The 24,055-nt window shown below is 36.3% G+C and overlaps 1 protein-coding gene across 3 annotated transcripts in view; it reads left to right on the top strand.

The window, feature by feature from the left end:
- Positions 1-24,055, top strand: part of Akap6 (A-kinase anchoring protein 6) — a 461,670-nt gene that overhangs the window by 148,990 nt on the left and 288,625 nt on the right. For all 3 annotated transcript variants that reach the window (XM_090345201.1, XM_090345199.1, XM_090345200.1), the window contains one exon: positions 18,807-19,058. In XM_090345201.1, the coding sequence (XP_090201327.1) occupies positions 18,807-19,058 (252 nt within the window). The remainder of the gene's footprint in view (positions 1-18,806; positions 19,059-24,055) is intronic.

Genomic DNA, 24,055 nt, shown 5'->3' with positions numbered 1-24,055 from the left:
CAGAAAGAAAAGAGTGATGACAGACTCATTGGAGCACTTTTAAAATTATTTTAGCTCCCCTTTCATTGGCTTCAACAAGTTATACAACTAAACATGGTATCAGTAGTCCAAGAGGTATAATCCTTTCACAAGGAGTAACACAAATTTATCAGAAATTAATCATACATTCTACTGTTGGTTGATATAAATCCAGGCTAGTATAATCTGGATTTAGCAAGGGAGATTTTATTTCACAGGTCTCTTACTTTCCTACTTTCCTACAACTAGTGGGTAAGCCAGAGTAGGGCCAGGACTAGGTGGACGTTTCTAATGTACAAAGCACAATATTTTAATGGAATATTTTTGAAAAACAAAACTAATGTTGACAAATCTGAATAAAATATGAGGAATTTTAATTAAAGACAAAATTAATAGTAGATAATTCTCCCAAACAACTTACTATTCTGCACCTCAGACTACAAAAAAAATCTTGTTAAAGTAGAAGGTTTTACTCTTAGCAAACCAGAAACATTGGCCTCAAATTATATCTGCATTTAAAATAAGAAAGGATAATAGGAAACATTGATTCAGTACCTGGATGGCTGTGTTTAAGTGGTGCTCCTGCATCAGAATATATTTGGGTGGCTCAGCTCATTATACTGGTACTTTTTCCAATTCTACCTTTCTTTTCCTTTCTATACATGTATCGAGCTATTTCACTCAGCTGTGAAATACTCACCATTGCAAAACAGTGTATAAATTAAGTGTTGGAATGGATGAAGCAGAAAATGCTGTTGGGGAACAGAGGAGAACTAATTTAGTTCTAAGCAAATCATTGTTAAGGAGGTAGAGCTTGAAGCTTACCTTGAAAAACATTTGATTAGGAACTGAGTAGCAAAGTATAATGGTTCAGGCAATGCCATGAGTAGGAGGAAGAGTTAGAATGAGTCAGGTTTATTTCAGAATAGTATAAAAACCACAAGGATCTGATTAGCAGGTGAAGCAAGGAAGACTGGGAGGCAATCAGTGTAGACTGAAGGAACAAGCTTCAGCCCATTGGCTTACAGACCAGCATTATGTTCTTGTGAAGTCATAGAACATTCTGAGATTCAATTGCCTAGGATGTAAAATGAATAAAAATCTTCCAGAATAAAAAAATTTGTACTGAAACTTCCTATTTTAAAGTGTTCTGTGATTTTTTAAAAAATTAGTCTTTGATAAATTAGGATAGGACTTTTGAATCTATCCTAATATCTTGGGACCTATAAGTTGTTTGTGAATAACAAAAAGGGAGATTTCATCACATAATACCATTGACAACTATTGGTATTTAATTCAATAAAGAATGACTGATTTGGGAATGTGTGAAAGGAAGAAACCAGCTTGGGAATTATACTAGTCACTGAAATGGGATCAGGGCAGTTGAACAGAAACTAAAAGGTGTGCGGGGCATGGTGTCTCACTGAGATCTGAGAATCCCAGTTCAAAGCCATGGAGACTCTTATCTCCAATTAACCACCAGAAAACAGGAAGTGGCATTGTGGCTCAAAGGGTAGGGCGGTAGACTTGAGCTGAAGAGCTCATGGACAATATGCCCAGGCCCAGAGTTCAAGTCTCACAAGTCTCACCACCAACAAAAAAAAAAAAAAAAAGAAAAAAGAAGAAGAAATTAAAAGGTGTGGCTCAAGTGTTATCGTTTGCTTAGTAAACATGAGGCCCTGAGTTTAAACCCTAGAACTGCCACCCACCCCCACAAAAAAATAAGGGGACAACAATCACTGTTCATAACATTCTTTATTGATCCAGTCTAAGTAAGACCATGTAAGTAAGACAGAAAAGTCCCCTATTCTGGAGTATTTGCATATAGTAAAAGGAAAAAGCAGGATTTAGTGACTGGCCAGCAGAGTATCTGTGCCTTTAGGAGAATGACAAAGCCAAATGTCTAGCTATGAAGAATTGGCTTCATATTTTATCTATAGTCATAAAATAGCTAGGAAGTCATAAAGAAATTATGACTTGTACTAATTATGATATGTAATTGACATAAAAATATTCACCATTTATTATTAAGAAAAAATCAAATACAACACACAGTCATCTAGAAAAATATACATTGTTTTTGTATGATCTCTAGTGCTCAATGGTGAAGACAGACATAATTCTTGACCTTTTTTTATTTTTGCTAGTCCTGGGGCTTGAGCTCAGAACCTCAGCACTATGCTTGAACTTTCTCAAGGCTAGTGCTCTACAACTTGAGGCACAGCACCACTTTTACCTTTTTCTATGTATGTGTTACCGAGGAATAGAACCCAGGGCTTTTAGCATGCTAGGCAAACACTCTACTACTAGGCCACACTCCTGGCCCCTTGATTAATTTTTTTTGCCAGTCCTTGGACTTGACCTCAGGGCTGGAGCACTGTCCTTAGGTTTTTCTCAAGGCTAGAACTCTACCACTTGAGCCACAGCACCATTTCCCACTTTTTCTATGTATGTGATACGGAGTAATCAAACATGGGTCTTTGTGTATACCAGACAAATCCCCCCCAAGCCCGATTAATTTTTAACTTTACCTTTTCTAATTATTTTTGCAATATAGTCATTTTATTTCTGTTGAAAAACATTTTAAGGGTTTTTTTTAAGTGTTTCCATTGACCATGTGTGTGATATACAAATTGGTTTTATGAATCATCATGACTGTACAAGTGGAACAGAGGGCTCACAGTTTAAAATGGCAGCATCCTGTCCAGTGTTTCTTCAGGTCTTATGCAAGAGGAAGGGTAGATCCAGGACACCAACCTCCTGCATAGGAAGAGTAAGGGCACTGCCTGCCCTTGGCGGCCAGAACTCCTAGATTCTGTCTGGCTCCAAAGCAAATAATAGTCTTGCTGATGAGACCGACTCATTTGGCTGTTTATAATCCTTCTAAGGAGCCAGTCATTCTAGCCTTGGTGTCTATTTACATTTGCTGTATGTTACTTGACCCTTTAAAAAATTGCTGTTGAAGTTGCCTCTCCCAGAAATCTTTTACATTCCATAAAGCTTGACTGTTGTCTCTCCAAGCAGCTGATTTCCCAGGGTTTGGAAAACAAAACATATTCTGGCTACATTTAAAGGAATTTTGGGGGTGATTTCATGGGCAAAGACTTACATCTTTGTGGGCAGATTAGTTAAAGGGGATCTGGTACTATCACCAATTCCAGAGTCCTTACACAAAAGCCTTTGTATTATTTTTCCTCCTACCTATGCCTAACTCATCTCCCATGACTACTTTCAGTGTCTCTGTACTCTAATGCCTCCCGTCATATAATGACAGAGCATTTGCTAATTTTAAGAAAGCATTAATTTGTTAGTCCCAGCTGAAAGAAACCTTTAGAATCAAGCTGGCCAATCTAATACTGTTTTGGGAGCTCCGTAATGACACTCCAGAGGCAATTTAATACAGAGGACTCCAGTGTTCACTGATAGTCTTGACCTTTTTATTAACCTGAGGGAAAAAGATGAAATGAGACTCCTTTGGACCAAATCATCATACATACAACTTTCTACTTCTGTGTTCAGTGTAAACCCCTTTTTGACATTTGGGCAAGCTGTTTCTTGTAGTGTTAAGTGAGCAAAGTCGAATTTCAGTGTCTGGCTTTTGCTAGCTTCAGAGGTAAATTTTCCTCTGGAATTTTCTTGTGTTTTCTTTTCTTCATATCTAAGCTTTCTCTCTAACATTATCTTCAACTTGGAATCTAAAAAATTGGCTAGGGCTGGGAGTTTGGCCTAGTGGTAGAATGCTTGCCTAGCATGCACAAAGACCTGAGTTTCATTCCTTGGTACCACATACATAGAAGAATGCCAGGAATGGTGCTGTGGATCAAGTGGTAGAGCACTAGACTTGAAAAAGCCCAAGGACAGTGCTCAGGCCCAGAGCTCAAGCCCCAGACTGGCAATAAATAAATAAATAAATAAATAAAACAATAACAATATAAGACACTATGTGGAAATGAACTTTACAGCTGTGGGGGAGGGGATCTAGGGTGGAGGGAAAGTAGAAGAAAATAAGGGAGGGAGTAACAATTTTCAAGAAGAAATGTACCTATTACCTTCCTTATGTAACTGTAACCCCTCTGTACATCATCCTTACAATAAAAAATAAAATAAAATAATCATCTAGTGCTTACATTTACTATTGACAATGCCTTTTTGTGTCTAACTTACATACCTATTCATTTCCTTCACCCCTCCATTTCCTTATCCTTTCACAGAACTAAATTGAATGCTTGCTTGCAGCAGATATTTCATTTTTAGTGGCTCCTACTGTCCTCTCTTTTTACAAAACTTACATAGTAAATAGCGCATATAGTACTATTTTTCAGTAAACTTACAAACTCTCCCTTTTTTTGGAATTAAGTAAGGCCAAGATCCTAGTATAAGCTGTTTTATCCTTGTAAATCCCTTATATGGACATTATTACGCATATTTTCTAGGTCTGCAGCTGATAACCCTTTTATTTTGCTTCTTTAGTGTATATATAATGATTGATAATAATATTTTCATTTCATTGTAATATTTCATAGGACTCAGAAAATATTTTTCATTTTTTTTGCCAGTCCTCAGGCTTGAAATCAGGGTATGAGCACTGTCCTTGGGCTTTTTCCTCAAGGCTAGGGCTCTGCCACTTACTTGAGCCACACTACCACTTCCTGCTTTTCTATGTATGTGGTACCACAGAATTGAACTCAGGTCTTAGTGCATGCTAGGCAAGAACTCTACTACTAGGTCAAACTCCTGGGCCTCAGAAAATATTTTTAACAAAAGAACCCTATTACAAAAGAATCCTTGGATAGAGAGAGTTTAAAATATACAGATAAACAATATTATAAAAATAATTTTGTAATGCTACCACCTAGAAAAAGAATTATGAGGAAGTTCTGCTGTAGCTCAAGTGATAGAGTGCTAGCCTTGAGCTGAAGAGCTCAGGGACAGCACCCAGACCCAGAGTTCAAGTCACACGACTGCCTAAAAAAAACAAAAAAATCTTGTTCAGGCTGGGAGCGTGGCCTAGTGGTAAAGTGTTTGCCTAATATACACAAAGTCCTGGGTTCAATTCCTCAATACCACATACGCAGAAAAAGCCATAAGTGGTGCTGTGACCCAAGTGGTAGAATGCTAACCTTGAGAAAGCTCAAGGACAGTGTTCAGGCCCTGAGTTCAAGCCCCAGGACTGGCCAAAAAGAAAGTACTACAAACAACTTTGGACATCTCTTCTAGTTCTTTATGAATGTACATAGCACTGTGTGTGTGTGTGTGTGTGTGTGTGTGCATGTGTGTGCATGTGTGTGTATGTATGTTTGCAGCACTGAGGCTTAAGCTCAGGATCTTTCAGTTGCTAGGTATATACTCTATCGCTTGAGTCTGCTTCTGAACCTTACTTGCTTGAGTTGTTTTTCAGGGTCTTATACTTTTCTTTTGCCTGGGACTGCCCTTGGATTACAATCCTTTCCTATAACTCCTGACTACCTGAGATTATAGTTAAGTGCTACCAGACTCAGACTGTTGTCGGAGATGGATGTGGGAAGTGTCCTGCTAACATTTTTCCAGGGCTGCCCTCAATTTATGATCCTCCTGATCTCGACCGCTGAAATAGATAGATTACAGGGTGTGTCGCTATGCCTGCCTCCACAGTAATATTTTGTAGAACTTTTCAAACTTATTTTTCCTTAGTTAAAAGTATATCTTGAACATCTTCTGATGTCCTCTAATATATTTGTCATATTATTTTTGCATCTGTGCATTTTTCCATGGAATAAACACATCACATTAAACCTACCTTTAATCTTTTTGTTTCTTCTTTTATTTTTATCATTGTAATTACATTATGTTGTATTTAAACTGGTAATTCCATTATCACATTAGGAGAAATTGCTAGGATGAAATTATTGGGTAAATGGGAAACTGTAGGAACTTTCCAGAAGTATAATTGGCATTTACTTTGGCATCATCCTTTAAAGAAAGGATCGCATTGGCTTCAGACTCTGGATCATCCATTATTCCACTTTCAGGGCCCTTATAATGGCCTCTAAAATTAGCTTCTCATAGAATTCTCATGCTATGAGTTTTTATTTCCTGTTACAAGCTCAGATGTGCTATCTAAAAATTTGTGTCAATAATGTTAGTTCCAAACAGGCATGTTGTAGGTGTTTAAATATAAATCAAAGGCCTGGCCAGTTTCTCTGATGTTTGTGTGGGGGAGGAAGTCATAGAAACACATCCTTAGAAGCTGTGCTGTGGTATAAATGACCTAAATATACAAAGAGTTCTAAAAATGGAATCGGCCTGCCCAAGGTCACTCCATGAGTCAGCAGTAAAATCCCAGATAGACTTTTTATCTCTTTAACTTTTTTCTTTCAATACAAAAAGCATTTGTGAGAATGTCCAGGGAAATTATAAAGGAAGCTGTAAAAGCCTGCATACCTAGAAATGATCTGAAAACTTTTCAGGAGAGGTAGTAAAAAAAAGTTTCTCCTCAAGTATGTACATGCTTAACTGACAGCAATGAGGAAATGGTAGTTACTGGTTTATAGATGGAGATGCCTCAAAGGGGTACTGAGTTGTTCACTTTGCTGAGAGCCGGACAGCAGGCAGGTAAAAGAGTAATGGCCTGAACCCACCATGTTACCTAAGAAGTAGATAACCAAAGAAAGCTCTTCTGATCCTTAGATTTCATGGTGGTCTTGGCCTTTGCTATGAATGAATGAACCATAGATCTTTCCATCTCAACATGGAGAGTTTGCAATTATTAATTCAAAGTGCTGTCGTTCCTGTAGGAACCACAGAGATCGTTTTCGATTTTGATTTCCAATTTAGTATCTAATTTACCAGGAAGTGGACATGTTAAGAATATTTTCATATACACATACACACAGAAGCTTCTAAGTAATAAAAGCTAGGCTGTTGTGGAGAGGAACACAAAATAAGAGCAAGAAAAACCAGCTGTGGATAGATTATCTTTATGAACTTATAGATGAGAAAATGGAGACTCAGCAATCAATGGACATAGAAAAGCCAATATATACTGAAGCCAAGCACTCAGACTCTCTGATGTCCATCCTGATGGAATGTGATCCAGAAGCATCTGTGATTCATTTATTCTTTTGCACAATTATCTTCATGCTTTTATTTAATAAATTCAATGTCAGTTATATCCATGAGCATGTTTTAAGATCTATTTGTGAGGCCAGGAATTTAGCCTAGTGATATAGTGCTTGTCCAGCATACATGAAGACCTGGATTTGATTCCTTGGTACCACATATATATAAAAAAGATGGAAGTGGTGCTGTGGCTCAAGTGGTAGAGTGTAGCATTGAAAAAAGACCAAGGACAGTGCTCAAGCCCTAGTTCAAGCCCCACAATTGGTAAAAAAAAAAAAGAGACTCTATTTGCATATATTGCTATGTTCTATCAGTAAAATAGTGCATGCCCTATAGCAATTCCCTAAGACAGACAGATCTCACAGAAACACACAGGAATTACAGACTGTTGAACAAAAATATGTAAATTTCAACTATGGCCATGTGATTTATTGAAGGAAGGGACACTCAAGATTCATTGTTTGAAGAGATCCATTTTCATTATTGGATAGCTCTTAACTAATAAGTAACAACAGCTCTATGACCTAAAAATGTTATGATAGAAAAAGTACTGTACCTTGTACACACAACACTAGAGTATATATAGATATACCAATCTCCTTGGTGTGTTGTTGACTACTGCATTTATTGATTTTTTTCCTTTTGCTCATTCTTGGATAGTCTACAGTTAATGCAGGAAAATCTCTTAGGTTACACCTTCTAAAAATCAAAGGATGTTTTTTTCCTTGGAGATTACATGGTTCTGATTATATGGTTCTTAGTTAAGTTTTTACTGATACTGTATTTTTCCTTCAAGAAGGATCTTCAAAATGGTAAAGGAGCATAAAGACCCTCTAACTTTTAGTGTAATATGAAATGTGTTTGAAGTGACAATAGGGTATAAGTTCTTATTTCTTGGGTTGGAATCATAGATTCAATGGTAGAATACTAGCTGCAAACAAGGAAGCCAAGCAATACTGGGTTCAAACTAGTATTGGCACTCTCTACCTCTTACACAGTTTTTCTCTCTTATGGCCCATTAAAGATGAACCGAGGGTTATTCTCTCCTTTTTTAGGGACAAAAGCCTCTTAGACCAGGTACTTATAAATGTGTGTGGGTACACACACACAGAGACACATAGCACAAATACACACACAGAGTGATGCACCATATCACAATGTTTCAGTTAACTGTGTACTGCATCAAGTTGATGATCATATTAGATTAGCATAAAGTAGCTAAAAAGTTCCTGCTGCCTTGTAATGCTCTAACTGCTATCATTTCATAGTGACATGGCATCACTCGTATTTCATGGTGATACTGATGTAAACAAACCTGCCCTACCAGGTACATAAAAGTATAAAATGCAATTATATAATTTATAATATTTAATGATAATAAATAATTGTGTTACTGATTTATGTAATTACTAAGCCATTTTTTATTCCAGTCCTGGGACTTGAACTCAGAGGGCCTGGGCACTGTCTCTGAACTTTTGTGTTCAAGGCTGGTGGTCTTTTCATCAATATTTTAAAATATAAAGTACATGCATTAGTTAAGAATATCCTCTCAGCTTTTTCTAATGAATACACACCATTGTAAATATGGATAAAGACAGATTTTAATCAGTCTATAATTTTTAGTTAACACAATGAGCAGAAATTGATGACATGCTGTTTCATAGTAAGACCAAAGTATATACAGAAAATCTACCTTAATTCTTCTGTTTTGTTACACTTTGAATATGAAAATTTTTAATTCTAAATGAATTGCAATGGTCTGGATAAGATGGGTATTCAAAAAAATTTCAAACTGAAAGAAAAAAGACATTAATGGAAACTATTCTTTACAAGTAGACATGGCTGAATGTACTTTTCTTTAGGAAAATTGTATAGGTCCTAATACCATACACATATATAAGTCAAGAATATTCTGAGAGGGCTGGTGGAATTACTTTTCAGGGAAGAAAAAAAAGAAACCTTGCTTGGAATTAGAGGGAGGCAGAGAAATGCCTGCCATTCACTTTTGTAGAGAGACAGGTCGTAGGCAAGGGGAGTTTGCCTTGCTTTTTCTTTGCAGGATTGCATGTGAGGAAGGACATGAAAGAAGGAAATGGGAAGCACTGTTTTTGTGGGACTCTAGTGCTTCAGTAGCCCAGTGAGGGAAGAGGTGCTGGAAGGGCAATTTTCTCCTTTACAGACCCAGCAATTTTGTTATTTTGATAGAAGGTTAATCCATGTACAACTGTAGTTTCCTAAGAATCTTTAAGGCTTTTTGGCAATAGTTAAGAATGTGTTTGATAGCCTCATGATGAGGCAAAGCAAAGATCCTTTAGCAGGAGCTGAGAAGTCATACTGAGTTCCTTCAGCAAGCAATTAGAATAATCACAGAAGGCTACCCTGGTGAATATTGGAAACACAGCTTCAGTGCATGACAGTTGCTGTATCTATCTATAAGAAATAAGGTGTAACTAGGCAGGTACCTGTATCTGTCTATAGGAAATAGGCATAACTAGCCAGGTACCAGGCTACCATCAGAAGGATCGTGTTCCAGGGAACTAATGTATAACTAGAAAATATGAAGCAACTCATTTTACAAAGAACTATCCTTCTTATAAGTATGCTGTATCACCAAATTACAAAAACAAATAAATACAAGCAACGGATTGAAGTAGAGTTTATTTGTAAACAATTTCAGATTACATCAATGTTAGTATTAACTAACTCAGAAGATCCCTGCTTTATTGACAGAGACTGTAGTAAGGTGTTTGGATGGTTGAATGAAGTGAGCAACATAAAGTTTTCAATTTATTTTGTGAGTAGTTCTGCATTTTGTTCAATAACTAGTTTTGAGTACTGGGGAGTTGCTGTGCTGTAGATAAATGAAACAAGACCAAGAGCATTATTTGCTTGCATTAGCAAACCAGTATTTGAGGGAAAAAAATCTTATGCAACATTTGCTTTCCTACAGTGTGATGTGAGTTCCAGATTAGCTTAATTTTCTTCTATACATTCTCAGAAAATAATGAAGAAAGTTATATACAATTACCATTAAAATAAACATTGATGATCATCATGCTTTGACCTAAAGACCTATGAATTTTTTTTTGTAATTTTCAGGAATCAGAAGGAAATGTGTGATCCAAAACAAATTTCTATGTACATTTTGCTGAGACAATTGTTATTTTAAAGATTACTATACAGTTTACTTTTTTGATATATGGTTCTACAAATTTTAATCCCTGGATAACTTTATACTGCCACTTCCACAATCAGGGCATAGAACAGTTTCACCTCCTTCCAAACAGAAAGTACCCCTACCTCCCTTGAGCTACCAGTTTGTAATTTTTTTTCTTCACACTCAGTTAATCTGTTCATAGTTTTGTCTTATGAAACTGTCATGCAATGGAGTTAAAGTGCAACCTTTAGAGAATGTCATTTTTTTAAAAGTTTATCCAAACTGATGTGGATATCAATGACCATTTTAAAACAATTACTGCATGTTATACATAGATATACCACAATTAGTCACGTCTTTAAAGACTCAGGTTTTGACAATTGTGAGACCTTTATTATAATTTTTGTGTAGGTTATACAATGTCAATTTATGTTTGGATCTATAAGAAACTGCTAAACTGTTTCACAGAGTGGTTGTACCATCTTTCATTCTCACCAATAATGCGGAGGGTGTTTCAATTGTTTTAGAACTCCTTAGTGCTACTGTCATTTATTTTTTTTTACATTTTTATTACAGAATTTATTAACATCGATTTTTACATCATATTTCAAATGACATTTAACAAGCAAGTATTCAAGAAGGGAATCTCTATATATAATCACTGGCACTTAGATTTTAGAACATAATTAAAATTAGGATGAGGTTTTATATGACATATGTACATATTAATCTATGTAATAAAACATTATGCCTATAGAGTCATAAATTTTTATGTCTATGTAGTTGTGTTTATATTTCCAGTACCATGTCCATAGCAGTTGGGACGCAAATATTGAGTCCTCACTCTTGTACTGTTTGGATCTGATAGCCACATATTAATTATGAGCATTCTAATACTGGCATCTCACAGTGGTTTTAATTTGCATTCACCCAATGGATAATGAAGATGAATATTTACTGATATGCTTATTTGCTATCTATCCATTTGTTATAGTTTTTCTTAAAATCCTTTGCCATTTTATAACTGGATTGGTTGTTTTATTATTGTTGAGAGTTTTTAATTTAGTCTAGAAATAAGTTCTTTGTTGTATATTTACTTGCAAATATTTTCCCTAATCTTTTGCTTATCTTTTCTTTTCCTGAAAAATATCATTCAAGCTGGACATGGCTGTAATCCTAGCTATTCAAGAGGCTAGATCTGAGAATCACTGTTCAAAACCAGCCCTAGCAGAAAAGTTGGAGAGACTCTTATTCCAATTAACAAGATAAAAGCAGAACTGAAAGTGTGGCTCAAGTGGTAAAGCAAGCCAAGCAAGAGCACAAAGCCCTGAGTTTAAGCCCCAGTACCCACAAAAAATAACTGTCTTTCAGAGGAGAAAAAGTTTACAATTCTGATGAAGTTTAATCTTTCTTTTGTGCATTCTGTGTTTGGGTTCACATCTCACAAATCACCACCAAACTTTAGGTCTATAGCTCAAGATTATATTTTGTTCCCACAAGTGCTCAGTTTTGATCTGATTTTCTTCTTCTAGATAGATACTTTATTTCCTTTGAAAAGCATCCTTGGGCTGGGAGTGTAGTCTGATGGCAGAGTGCTTGCCTAGCACGCACAAAACCCTTGGTTCAATTCCTTGGTACCACATATGCAGAAAAAGCCATGAGTGGTGCTGTGGCTCAAATGGTAGAGCACTAGCCTTGAGAAAGCCCAAGGACAGTCAGTGCTCAGGCCCTGAGTTCAAGGCCAAAGATTGCCCATTTTAACTGGAGTGAAGTGGAATCTCAAAGTTGTTTTGCTTTGCATTTCTTTTATGTCCAGAGATGTCAAGCATTTTTTCATGTGAATATAGGCCATTCTTATTTCCTCTTCAGAGAAGTATCTCTTTAAGTCTTTGACCCATCTTTTTATTTTTGCCAGACCTGGGCTTGAGATCAGGCTTGAGCACTGTCCTTGGACTTTCTCAAGGCTAGAGCTCTACCACTTGAGCCTCAGCACCACTTCAGGCTTTTTTCTATGTATGTGGTTCCGAGAAATTGAACTCAGGTCTTCATGTATGTTAGGCAAGCACTCTACCACTAGGCCAATCTCTGGCTCTGGGCCATCTTTTAATGGGATGGTTGTTTCTTTGAAGATTTGTTTTGGAGAGATTCAATGTTTTTAGCTGTAGATATATTTTGGATAGGAGGCCTTTATCTATTGTGTGGTTAGTGAAGACCTTCTCCTACTCGGTGCACTTTCTATTTAACTTGCTAGCTATGTCCTTTGACATACAGAAGCTCTGCAGTTTAATGCAGTCCCATTTGTGTTTCTGGGTCTTTATTAAGAAAGTTTTGACCTGTGCCAAGGAGACCTTATGTAGCTCCTCTTCCTTCTTGTAAAGTTTTCAGGGTATCTGCTTTTACCCTGAGGTCTTTGATCTATCTGGAATTAATACTGGTGCAGGGTGACATAGAAGGATCAAACTTTAGTTTTCTGCAGGTGCTTAACCAGTTTTGCTAGCACCACTTGTTGAAAAGGCTCTCTTTCTTCCATCCTATTTTTTTGCTCCTTTATCAAAGATTGGGTGGCCATAGTTCTGTAGGTTGATCTCAGGGCCTTCAGTTCTATGCTATTGGTCCTCAGGCCTGTTTTTGTGCCAGTATCAAGCTGTTTTGTGGTTGCTATAGCTCTGAATACGGGGTCTTTTATTATTTCATATGAAATTTTGGATTGCTTCTTCTATTTCCTTAAAGAATGACATTGGGATATTGATGGATATTGCATTGAATTTGTAGACAGCCCTTGGCAAGATTGCCATTTTCATGATATTAATTGTCCAGAAACAAAAAATGGCATACTAAAGCCCTTGTAAGGAAATGGAAAGACGGAAAAAATCATATTACGTGAAGTAAGCCAGAACTAATGGAACATAGGGTCCATGGTTTTCCTCATTTGTAATAATTAGTACACATCCAGGAGTCTCCTAGCAGAGGATTACAATAGTGCAAAATCTAGATATGTAAGGTCATATAGGATGAGACTAAATGAAAGGGTCTCTAGGATAGGGAAACAAGAGCTTTATCTTGAGTGATTGTTGTTCTTAATGCACTATGTTATTTCTCTTCTCTTTTGTTACCCTTTGTTTAATTTTATATTGTTACTGTATCTGACTTCGTTATCTGGTGTATTGTATATATGTTTATTTGAAATAAGAAAGGGAAGGGGAACACAAGACGATTGGGAGGGGATGGGGGGAGGAAATGGGGACAAAAACATGAGAATGGGTATTAATGTGTGAGAAGTAATGCGCCAACTATCTGTAATCCCTCTATACATTATCTCAATAATAAAAAATAAAATGAAAAGAAAGAGAGAAAGAAAGAAAAGGAAGGAAGGAAGGAAGCATCCTTGTTTCTTTTCTCTGTCCTCCATGCTCCTACAAGTATCTTTTCTTCACATTTTTACTCATAGTGAACATCTATCTTTCTGACTGTATTTTCTGGTTACCTGCTTCCTACCATGCAGGAAACTCCACAGGAACAGTCTTGGTCATTTTTCACTGTGTGTCTGAGCAAATTGATGAGTGCATAGTAGATTTCAATGTATTCAATGAGGTCATTACTTTTACTGATGTTATTCTTCTGTCCTTAATGATTATGGGTTGCTCTGGGGGAAATTTGAGTATATACAAAAACTTTAGCTGGGCATGTTGGCTCACATCAGAAAGTCTAGCTACTCAGGAGGCTGAGATCTGAGGATCACTGTTCAAAGCCAGCCCAAGCACTAAAGATTAAAGCCTTGAGACTCCTATTTCCAAATAATGTCTAGAAAATGGGATGTGGGGCTGTGGCTCTGGGGTACGGTGGTAGCCTTGAGCTGTAGAACTCAGGGACATCACCCATATCAAGCCCCATGACCCACAAAAAAATTAGTAAAGGAGATTAAATCTGTCCTCATTTAAAAACTAACTTGTTACTCTGTGTGTGGGGGTGGGGTGGGGTGGGTGTGTATGCTGGTCCTGGGGCCTGGACTTAGGGTAATTTTCCTGAGTTTTTGTGCTTAAGGCTAGCTCTGTGTCACTTGAGCCACAGCCCCACTTCTGGCTTTTTGTTGATTCATTGGATAAGAGTCCCGTGCATTTTCTTGTCAGGGTTGGCTTTGAACCACGATTTTCAGATCTCTGCTTTTTGAGTAGCTAGGATTACAAGTATGAGCCACTGGTGCTTGACTTTTTAAAACAATGCTATCTTTAGCATTTTTGCTATCTTTAAGGAGTTGTACAAAGAAGTTACCATTCAAATCATTATAGTGCATTAAAGTACAATGCATTTTGACTGATGTTACAAGGTTGTTATTCTTACCAACATCTGTTAATTTAATCATCTTAATGAACTTACTACAGAATATCTTAGAAGAAAACACACAGAGAAACAAATTTCATGTAGAATCATGCAAGATTTCAAGTAACTAAAGCAATTGGTATCAATTGGACATATTGAGAAACAAACCTAAACAAATTTATCTTCTAAAATCAGTCTTTGTTATTTGTCACTTTATTAAAATGAGATCTGTATCACTGTGGTTCTTGGATTCAACTTACTGGTAGCCTGTTAGTTGGGAACAACATTAATATGTAGAAATCCTCTGCAAAAATCCTATGGGGGAAGAAGCCACTTCCCGCTGATGACAAAGTCTTCATGAATTTTATTAAACAGCATTCTATTGTCAAATAATATTCCTAAGAATTTAAATGGAGTAGCTTTCCATTTGTCTATAACAATACAAGATAACAAGGAATGACAACAGTTCTAGGAAATCTTTTGGAGGCAGAGTTTGTCTTGGTTCCTTTGGGAATCTCTCTCTGTTTTTTCCTTTTCTTTTGCATTCTTAAGCTGTTAAATTTTCCATTCCGTGACATGGCTTATAAGGGGCAGAAACTGCCTTTTAGGGTAATCATCTGAGTCTGCAGTCTTGAGACAAAGAACTATAGTCTCATTGTCCCAGCTGATGCAAACTTGGGAATCAGGAGAGGAATTGAAATGTCAGAGAAGGAAAGTTTGGCTGAGGAAACATCGAGGAGAAGGGCTAAAATGATAGGAATATGAGAAAGAATTTGCAGTAAAGTAGAATAATTTTTAGTGAGGATACAAAAGCCAACTAGCCAGTAATAACCTGCTTTATTAAGAATGACTAGGGGATCCATTACAGGACCCTCTCCTATCCATTCTAGAAAGAGATCTGTAGCTGTTACTCATATGATTTCAGCATCTTAGTCCCTCTACTAACCTTATAATCTCTGTAGACTGAGTTTTTTGCCTACTAGTATCCTTTTCTCTATCAAAACAGGAAAAATGCGAAATCTAAATAAACACTTATCAAATGATGGATTACATTTTACTATGAATTGTAATCACTGTGCCAGTTTAATCAGTATGCCAGGCTAAATATTATTAAAAGTTTAAATGTTACTTAAGCTTTGTAGTGGAATGATGTAGTTTTCTGTTTATATTGTCAGTAAGGAGATGATAAATATTTTGTGTATAGGCCCTTAAGATGGATACATACATACACTCATATGCATACAGATATATATATATATAGACAAGTAATGCCATGATGAAGGGATTGTCTTTATATTAATAAAAAACTCAATTGTCTTCTGAAATTATGAGTTTGTTTCCTCTGATTAGTGCTACAGTGTTAGCAGACCTGTTATCCCTTAAGCTGCTTAGCCATGTGAGCTGAATCTACTTTCCACTTGCCATCTGTTCTAGTCACATGTGCCATTGAGTTTGAACACCAGTCATTTCTTACATGCATCAGTTAGATTAGTTCAGAATCTCAACCCCATGCTTTCACTTCACCTTTGTTAATTAAGTTAATCAAGCAGGGCTGCCAACAGGTCAGATCTCTTGGTACTTTTTAGTTCCAAACAATTCCTGCTGGGAGGCAGTCATTCAGTAAATTGATTTTAAAAGTCTCTTATGTCCCATAGTCTGACTGCATTAAAATAAACAGTATGTCTATATAAGTGTACAATAGACTGGTTAAGCATTAAATATATCAAAATAATTATTCTATAAATATTTAATACTTTTATTAAACAAAGAAAAATAGACTCTATTTTTAGAAAGTATATTATTTAGAATTAGTCATTTTCATATAAACAAATCCCTCATCAAATAGTCAAAGCAAAGTCCGTTCTTGAGAAGGGGGAATAGAGAAAGAGGGCTAGAGACAGTCAGAGACAGAGACAGAGAACCAGAGAGCCAGAGAGCTTTTATCAAGCCAAACAACTGGTGGCACAGTACAAGCCATAAAATAAGTGCCAAGCTATGTATTTTTCAGTTTCAGAATTCAGAAGATATTTTATATATAACTCAACAAAGGGATGTTACCACTTATGAGGAAGCTATTCATAGTTTCTGTGAGTGCTGGATTATATAAAGAGTTTGATGTAGAAGTCTGAGTTACCTTATACCAAAATACTTTAGAAGCCCATATGGATTGTTTTCCCTCATGGGTAGTTACCTCTCTATTGTCCCATGGCCTGACTCTGATTATACCTACATCCATTATGAAGGATCTAAATTATGTGTGAAAAATGGATGGCATGTGTTTTGGCATGAGCTTAAGTGGTGCTAAGGCTATATATAACCTTTTGTATTGGGGGAAGGGAGGATAAGTGAGAAATACCTCTATTTTAAGCAGGTAATAGAGATTATATAAGCTGTTACTGAATTTATAGACTCATTTGCTTTCCAATACCATTTTTATATAAGCAAACACGTCTGGGAACAGTGGGAAATTTTACTCAATAGCCAAAGAATGGAAATGAGATCTCATACTATAAAGGCATCTTTTCCTTGAGCAAGCCTGGGATTAGGATTTTTACTAAGACTGAGTTATAAGGTGAGTGATATTCATGTTGTCATCTGAACTTTTCATTGAAAAGGTATTGTCTAGGAATCAGGCTACCATCTCTTTTATTCCTTATCCCTAATTTGGATCTGCTTTTGTGCTTATGGTAATGTATTTTTAAAGCATGTATAACAATAAAAGGCCCAAGATTGCCTGGAATATCAATGTAGTACCTCAGCTAGATTGAGCAGGTCAGGCATTCCCCCTAACAGGTGATAACTAAGTAGTCTGCACTTGCAAGAATACTGTTATTAACAATATTAAAAGACATATACAAGCAAGAGCTGATAGCACAGTAGAATTTCATATGTTGATGCAGTCTGGTGACTAAGCCTTTTGCTCTCCTAGATATGAATAATATTCTACACTCATAGGATCAAAGTTAGACCAAAGAGATAAAGGATGACAAATCTGTGTAATAAAATCAAGGATATGAGGAAGTTGACAACACCACCAAGACAATGTCTGAAATGATCCTCATAGGTACTATGGCAGGTGGGTCTAGTATATGAGAAAAAAGGGATAGAGGGGACCAGTGGTCTGAGTGAGGCAGAAGAGTACTCTGTTAGAAGACATGACTGAAAAAAGATCATGAACGAAGGGATTGATGGCACAGAAGACCTTTTGATATTGTTATACTTGTAGACTGATGACGGAGTAGAAAACTATGGCAGAAAATGTCCCAGTAGAAATAGTGTAAAGGTCCTAAGAGCTGTCAAGTAAAAAAAGTTCAAGACTATGGTGGTATGAGTTCATCATTTTGAATATGGAAATTACTTAAGGTAAATCTATGTTTGATAGATAGGGAGGGAAAACATATGGACCAGATATCTCTGTCAATGAATAATGTAAAGAGTTTCTGAAATGCATGAAATCAGGTTATATTTCTAGTATAGGAAGATTATTTTGACAAGAATAGTAGGGTTCAGAACTCAAATGCTTATTTTATCCTACTGAAAATCACAGCTAAAAGCCACATTTTAAAAAATCATTGATGCACAATTGTAAATGAGTAACTGAGGAATTTTAGCTGATATCAACATCATTTTTACATATAATAGTCTCTCAGATTGTTTAAGTAAATACTACTGCTATTGCCCTAATTTAATATATCTGGCCTCTAACTACACAGTGGAAATTTGGGAACTTGTGGTAACAAGTGACATATGAGATATCAGAACTGCTAGTTAATAGTATGCATAAAAATGAGTGAAAATTTTACTAATGTTTTTGCTTAAAATGTTTGGTTCTTAAAACTGCATCTTGTCTTTTTTGTATCTTTGAGAAGTTTCTGGCTTTGCTTCTTAAAAAGCAATCATGTTTGAAAAAACAAGACTGGAAATTTAGATTTCCATTGTGAGCTTCAAAACTAAAATTGTCTTATGGGTAGAGAGCAGTTGTCCCTTACATGGAAGACCTTATTGAGAACTTCTGGGAACTTTGTAAAGCACACATTCTACCTGATCCTCTTCATGCTAGATGTCTAAATTCTAAATCATGCTTCTATTTAGATATAGTATGAAAACAAAGCAAAGTACCTAACATGTGTTTGGTGAAAGAGTGACTTTCTATACCTTTTCCCTACCCCAGGACACAGTCAAGTAGTCCTTACATAATTTGTTCTCTTTACTGCAGGATATTTGTGAAGATATTTCTGATCACGTTGAGCAAATCCATGCCCTCCTTGAAACAGAGTTCTCCCTGAAGCTGCTGTCCTACTCTGTCAATGTGATTGTGGATATTCATGCAGTGCAGCTCCTCTGGCACCAGCTTCGGGTCTCTGTTCTAGTTCTGAGAGAACGCATTCTGCAAGGACTGCAGGACGCCAATGGCAACTACACCAGGCAGACAGACATTCTGCAAGCTTTCTCTGAAGAGACAGAGGAGGTGAGTCTTTCCTTTGAAGGCATCTAATGCATGGTCAAGTGTTTCCATTTGAGAATATTTCCAGTTAAGAATGGGTTAGTAAAGTAGAATTCTTTGTAAGTAGATAAAGCTATCCCAAAGGGAACTTGATGTGGTACTGATAAGAGGCTAGGACGCTTATAATGTGCATGTGGCTTTAGACCTGAATAATCCACACTAAATAATTCCCATAGATACCATCATAGAGATGTTCATATTTTAATTTTTTAATACTTTTTTAACTGACAGCTTACTGATTCCAGGCTCTAGGTGCCAGTAATATAATAGAGATGACATGTTTTCTACCTTAGAAGAACTTTGAATCTAGCAGGCGGAGAAAAATATAATTCATGTAGGCTTTTCTAGAATTGAGTCTAACCTGAGCTATAAAGGAGAGACAGGTTAATAGTAAAGAAAATGTTCTAGATACAGGAAATGGCATAGTCAAAGACTCAAAAGGTAAGAGGCAAAAGACTCAGAGGAACCGAAGACAGGATTTAGGGTGATGGGTAAGCAGAGGGTAGTTGATAAAGATATAGATTTGGACCTAATTTTGAGCATGAAAGAAACATTTGTTTAGGAAAGTCATTCTGGATACAGTGCATCAAATAGATATTGGAATATTATATAATCAATTATTTTATTTTCCTTGTATGTATCAAGAATACCTTAAATAATTAGTTGCTATTATTCTTGTAGAATAACTTAACAACCTCTACTATTCTCAGTGAAATCAGCATACATCTACAGAAAGAGCATTATGATTGATAAGCAAGGAGTAGATATATAGATACAGATATGGAGTGTGTTATATGTGTGTGTGTGTGAGAGAGGGGGGAGGGAGGGAGAGAGAAAGAGAGAGAGAGAGAGAGAAAGAGAGAGAGAGAGAGAGAGAGAGAGAGAGAGAGAGAGAGAGAGAGAGAGAGAGAGAGAGAGAGAGAGAGAGAGAGAGGTTACATGGCTTTAAAACTTAAAAAAAATTCTTTGTAAATTTTTGCAGGTTCCGGAGCTTGAACTCGGGGCCTGGGATCTGTCCCTGAACCTTTCTATGCTCAAGACTAGCACATTATCACTTGAGCCAAAACATCACTTCTGGCTTTTTTCTGATTAGTTTATTGGAGAATAATAATCTCACAGGCTTTCCTGCCAGGGGTGGCTCTTGAACTATTATCTTCAGATCTCCACTCCCTGAGTAGATAGGAATATAGGTGTGAGCCACCAATGCCCAGCACTTCCGTGGCTTTTGAAACCCAGTTTAGATCTTTACTGTTAGCTTTGTGAAAACAGATATCCATGAGTTCAAAATGCACTCACATCAATCAATATCTAAGACTAAAAGGTCTTATAATTAGTGCTGCATAAATCTGACATTTAAATTTTATTAGTGTTTCTGGGACTTCAACGTCGACACTGAAAAACAAATCTCTAGCTATTTTAATAAATAATTTATTTTTCTTAATTGCTGTTTATTCAAAACAAAGATGCTTTGGCTGTGACAAATTCCCTTTAGGGCTAGAAATGTATCAGAATTAAAATCAACTTTCTTCTCTATCTTTATCACAATGTATTTTTAGTTAACTTTTTCTGCCATTACAGCACTAGGAGAGTGATGTAAACATCACCAGAAGAAATATCGGATGAAAGTGCTATGCTTGTTCTTCCAATGGGAGCTACCCCTAGAAGCTTCTCAGTTGGGATAGTGTGGTTATGGGATGGGTTATGGTTATCGGATATTACAGAGAATGTCTAGCTGGCAAACTTTCTCTAAATCTACTGCCTTTGAAGACCTACACTATTGAAATCTTCAGAGATGATGATTTGTTTGAATTCTAAGATCTTTCTTTAGATCTGTCTGCTTTCTAGAAGGGACGTTATACAAGCATTGATTAGAATCAATTCCTTTTACGTATTTATTTACTCAACAAGTATCAATTGATCATCAGCCCTTTGTTGTATGATCTAGATATAGAGAAGAGGTTATCGCTTTTTATTTTTGCCAGTCTTGAAGCTTGAACTCAGGGCCTGAGCACTTTTCCTTTTCTTTTACTCAAGGCTAGCACTTTATCACTTGAGCCACAGCACCACTTCTTGGCCTTTTCTGTTTATGTGGTACTGAGCAATCAAACCCAGAGCTCTATGCATGCTAGACAAGCACTCTAGCACAGAGCCATATTCCTAGCCCCTATCACTGTCATTGTTATTGTTTTGTGGGATTATACTTAATCATATGCAAATATTCATTTGTATGACTCATGAATTGGTAGTTGAAGGTGGGGTGGAAAGACATTTGGTCTAGGTAAAAGTCACTGCACACATGTGTCATGAGTTTAAATTAAGTAGTATCCATTATGTTTCATGTTATTGAACTAAACATTTATTTGTAGATTTTTGAATCCCATTTATGAATTTCCTACTTGAGATTAATTTTTAATATTATAAAGATGCAAGATTTTATGTGAGTGACAGGAATGATTCTAATATGACTCCAAGCCAGCATAGTAGGAGTTTCTGCTACCATAGTAGAAATATGAAAGCCAGGAATGGAATTCAAAAAAACAATTCTCTATCAGAATAAATTTAACTTAAGGTATATGTATAATGAAGAGAAAAATAATAAAATAAAACACTGATAAAATAGAATAGTTGATTTTCCTTCCAGAAAAAGAGGTTTCAATTATTTTCTTTCCTAATTCAGTTAAATTGCACCATTATATTGAAGATTAGGTAGAAAACTTGAGGCTACAACAAGTCTGCAATTCTCTCTTTTTGAAAAATTAAAATATATGGGTTCAATTCCTTATTTAAATATGAAATAGACTATCTAGTTAGCAAATTCTCTAATACCTTACAAACACAAAAGCAAGCTAGCCCAATAAATGAGTAAATAAAACACTTAAACACAAAGTTCAAATTTGTGTAAAGGATATTTTGCACTATAATTTTATATATTCCACACAATGTTTATTTAGTAAAGAAAGTAATATATATTAAAATAGTGTCATATGATAGAGAAAAGTAAATTTCAGAGAGGTTAAATAATTTCTGAAAAACATAAATGTAGGAATAATTAAGTAAAACCAACAATAAGGAATGACATTCCTTCCTCCCTTCTTTTCTTTCTACTTCCTCTTCATGTCTATCAATTTCCTACCATGTACAAGGCATTAAATATTCAGAAGATGTAATATGTTAGCAATCACCTTTATAGTTTTGTTTGATCTTCACAGAGTTTTGGGAAGTAAGCAGGCATAATAGATATTTTTATGTCATTGTAAGAAAGTATCTGCCAGAGACAACCTAATGGAGGATGGATTTATTTTGGCTCAGAGTTTCATAGACTTCAGATCATCATTCATTGCTTTGTTGTTTCTGGGCCCATGGAGAGGAAGAATATCACAGTGGTAGAAACACTGAACAACAGGTTAGTCACCTCATAGTAAATAGGAAATAGAGAAGGAAGGGGGAAAAGGGTTGAGAGGGTGTGAGACAGGAAGATGATAGGAAAGAGAAAAGAGATTTCTATAAGGACACACTGTTAGTGACTCTCTTGTTTTATCTAGGGCTGACCTACCAAAGTGCGAACATACTCTCAAAATAATATCCCCAGCTTGGGACCCCACATTTTTTTATTTTTTTATTTTTTCCATATATTTTATTGTAATTAATAGAAGGTTACATTATATTTGCCATATAGAAGGTGCATTAATTCACATACATTGATACCCTTTCTCATGTCTTGGTCCCCATTTCCCTCCCACTCACCCCCACCCCTCATCGTGATTTCCCCCCTTCCCTATCCAATTTTAAATAACCAAATACAAATATATCCAATATATCAGACAACAAAGTGAGATACTGTAACAATATGAGATAACCAAGGGACAGCAAAAGAGATGAGAGATTAAGTACATTAAAGACAGCAATCACTTACTATATGGCTTTTGTTTCTACATCCTAGAGGTCCTTTCATTTAGCATCATACTATATGGCCTTATGTATCTAGGTTTTGCTCTCTTGCAAATCTCTACTAGGAGAGCCCAAGGTTTCTACTGATTATGACAAATGAGGGAAACCACTGAGCCTATGTTCCTTTGAGTCTGGCTTACTTACTTAATATGATTTTTTCTAAGTCTTGCCATTTCCTCACAAATGGGGCAATGTCATTCTTTCTGACAGCAGCATAGAATTCCATTGTGTGCAAATAACACATCTTGTTGATCCAGTCATCAACTGAGGGACATCTAGGTTGGTTCCATATCTTTGCTATGGTAAATAGTGCTGCAATGAACATCGTTGTGCTAGTGGATTTAGTATGTCTTTGTTTCTGGGTGGTTGGGTAAATGCCAAGTAGTGGAATTGTTGGGTCATAGGGGAGCTCTATGTTTAGCCTTTTGAGGAACTGCCATACTGCTTTCCATAGTGGTTGAACAAGTTTGCACTCCCACCAACAGTGTAGTAGTGATCCCTCCTGGACACATCCCCTCCAACATCTGTTGTTATTAGTTTCTTGATCCTGGCCATTCTAACTAGAATCTTAGAGTTGTTTTGATTTGCATTTCTTTTATGACCAGAGATGTTGAGCATTTCTTCATGTGTCTGTAGGCCATTTTCGTTTCTTCTTCAGAGAAGACTCTCTTTAAGTCTTTGGCCCATATTTTAACGGGATGGATGTTTCTTTGGAGATTAGTTTGGGGGTGATTCAATATTTTGAGCTCTTGATAGATTTTAGATATGAGGCCTTTGTCCATTGTAAGGTTGGTGAAGATCTTCTCCCATTCTGTAGGCTTCCTAATTAATTTACAAGCTATGGCCTTTACCATACAAAAGCTCTGCAGTTTAATGCAGTCCCACTTATCCAGCCTTTCTCTGATTTGTTGTCATTCTTGGTCCTTAAGAAAGTTTTGACCTGTGCCAAGGAGGCCTAGTGTATCTCCTATTCCTTTTTGTAAAGTTTTCGGTGTGTCGGCTTTTAGCTCAAG

This window comes from Megascapheus bottae, chromosome 14 (assembly GCF_031878675.1).
Source record: "Megascapheus bottae isolate mThoBot1 chromosome 14, mThoBot2.hap1, whole genome shotgun sequence".
NCBI lineage: Eukaryota > Metazoa > Chordata > Mammalia > Rodentia > Geomyidae > Megascapheus > Megascapheus bottae.
The sequence above is the reverse complement of the archived record's forward strand: the minus strand, read 5'-3'. Positions and strand labels throughout refer to the sequence as shown.